Source organism: Monoraphidium neglectum (genome assembly GCF_000611645.1).
Source record: "Monoraphidium neglectum strain SAG 48.87 unplaced genomic scaffold scaffold01287, whole genome shotgun sequence".
In the NCBI taxonomy this organism is placed as follows: domain Eukaryota; kingdom Viridiplantae; phylum Chlorophyta; class Chlorophyceae; order Sphaeropleales; family Selenastraceae; genus Monoraphidium; species Monoraphidium neglectum.
Window position 1 is genome coordinate 14,688 of NW_014012341.1, and position 1,519 is coordinate 16,206.

General features: G+C 67.8%; 1 protein-coding gene across 1 annotated transcript; it reads left to right on the forward strand.

Moving 5' to 3' along the window:
* Positions 1–55: 55 nt before the first annotated feature.
* On the forward strand, positions 56–1,336 carry MNEG_7336 (peroxisomal 2,4-dienoyl-CoA reductase; the record flags this gene model as incomplete). The annotated part of the gene is made up of 4 exons (XM_014044195.1): positions 56–338; positions 664–791; positions 1,063–1,183; positions 1,284–1,336. The coding sequence occupies 4 exons, from the start codon at positions 56–58 to the stop codon at positions 1,334–1,336; spliced, it is 585 nt and encodes a 194-aa protein (XP_013899649.1).
* Positions 1,337–1,519: the final 183 nt, after the last annotated feature.

Sequence of the window (1,519 nt, forward strand, 5' to 3'; positions counted from 1 at the left end):
CATTTCTACCTCCCGCCTCTCTCCACTCAAGCTTCGCTATCCTTCCGCATTTCAAATGGCCGGCCTTCCCCCCAACCCCCCCTTGCCAGGCCTCCACGGCGCCTCCGTCGTCATCACCGGCCGCCGCAAAGACGTCCTCGACGGCGCCGTCGCCGCGCTGCGCGGCGAGGGCATCGCCGCCGCAGGCCTGCAAGGGGACGTCCGGCAGGCGGCCGCGTGCGCCGACTGGGTCGCCAACACGCTGGCCATGTATGGGGGGCTTGACATCTTAGTCAACTGCGCGGCGGGCAACTTCCTGGCAAATGCGGCGGAGCTGTCGCAGGGCGGGTTTAAGACAGGTGCGCGCCCGGGCGGCCCCGCGTGGGACCCTGCCCGGTGGCTGGCGCGCCGGCTCCTCGGCCGGCTTCTTGTTCCTGGCCTGTCCTATGGACAGGGGTGCTGCAGGGGGCGTGCTCCCTCGGGCCATTCTGTGTTGCTGGGACATGGTTCGCGGCCCTGCACCCCGCATCAAACCCGTCGGTGACCCCTGATTCCTTCCTTTCCTCCGCCCACCCTGCCCATCATCTCAAGCCCCGCCCCAAAATCTGGACCAATGCTGAATCCGCGCAACCCTGATGTACCAACATGACCTGCAACTTGCACCTGCCCATAAACCACCATTAGTCATGGAGATCGACGCCGTGGGGACCTTCACCATGAGTCGCGCCGCCTTTGACGCGCTGAGGGCCGCGGGGTCCTCCGTCATCATCAACATCAGCGCCACCCTGCATTACGGCGCCACCTGGTACCAGGTGACTCACCGGGCAGCACGGGTGTGCCGCTTGTTTGGAGCACGCGTGATTCTGTCGGATTGCGTGTTTCTGTGTGCTGTCGTGTGCGTGCGAGCATGTGTGCGTGCGTGTGCATGTGTTCTCGTGTGTGTGTATGCATGAGTGCGTTTGCAGGTGTGTAGGCGCGCATTTCAGCATGCTTGCAAATGCGGGCAGGACACGGCTACTCGCCCGCCTCCTCCGTCAACCCTGATTCGCCCGACCCTGCCCGCGGCAAACCCCGCAACCCTAGGTCCACGCGTCGGCCGCCAAGGCGGCGGTGGACAGCATCACCCGCAGCCTGGCCCTGGAGTGGGGGGAGTACGGCGTGCGGGTCGTGGGCGTCGCGCCCGGCCCCATCCAGGGCACTGCGGGTGAGAGGCGCCACGACAGCGCGGCGGCGCGGCGGCGTTGCAAGCTGCAAGCCCGGCCGCTGTCGAGCTGCTCCCACTCAGCGGACCAGCGCCGGCCTAGCCCGTCGGGCCGGCCTGACCCTGGGGCTGGCTCGCGGCTGCCGGTCGTGTTGAGGGCCCGCGCTGCTCTTGGCCAACTCCAAGGCGACCCCATGATGCGTCGATTTTCCACCACCCCCCCCCCCCGCCCTCCCAAGGCATGTCGAAGCTCGCCCCAGTGGACGGCCGCGGGCCGTCGATGGAGGAGGTGGTGGGCGCGGCGGTGCCCCTGGGGCGTCTCGGGGAGAAGAGCGACAT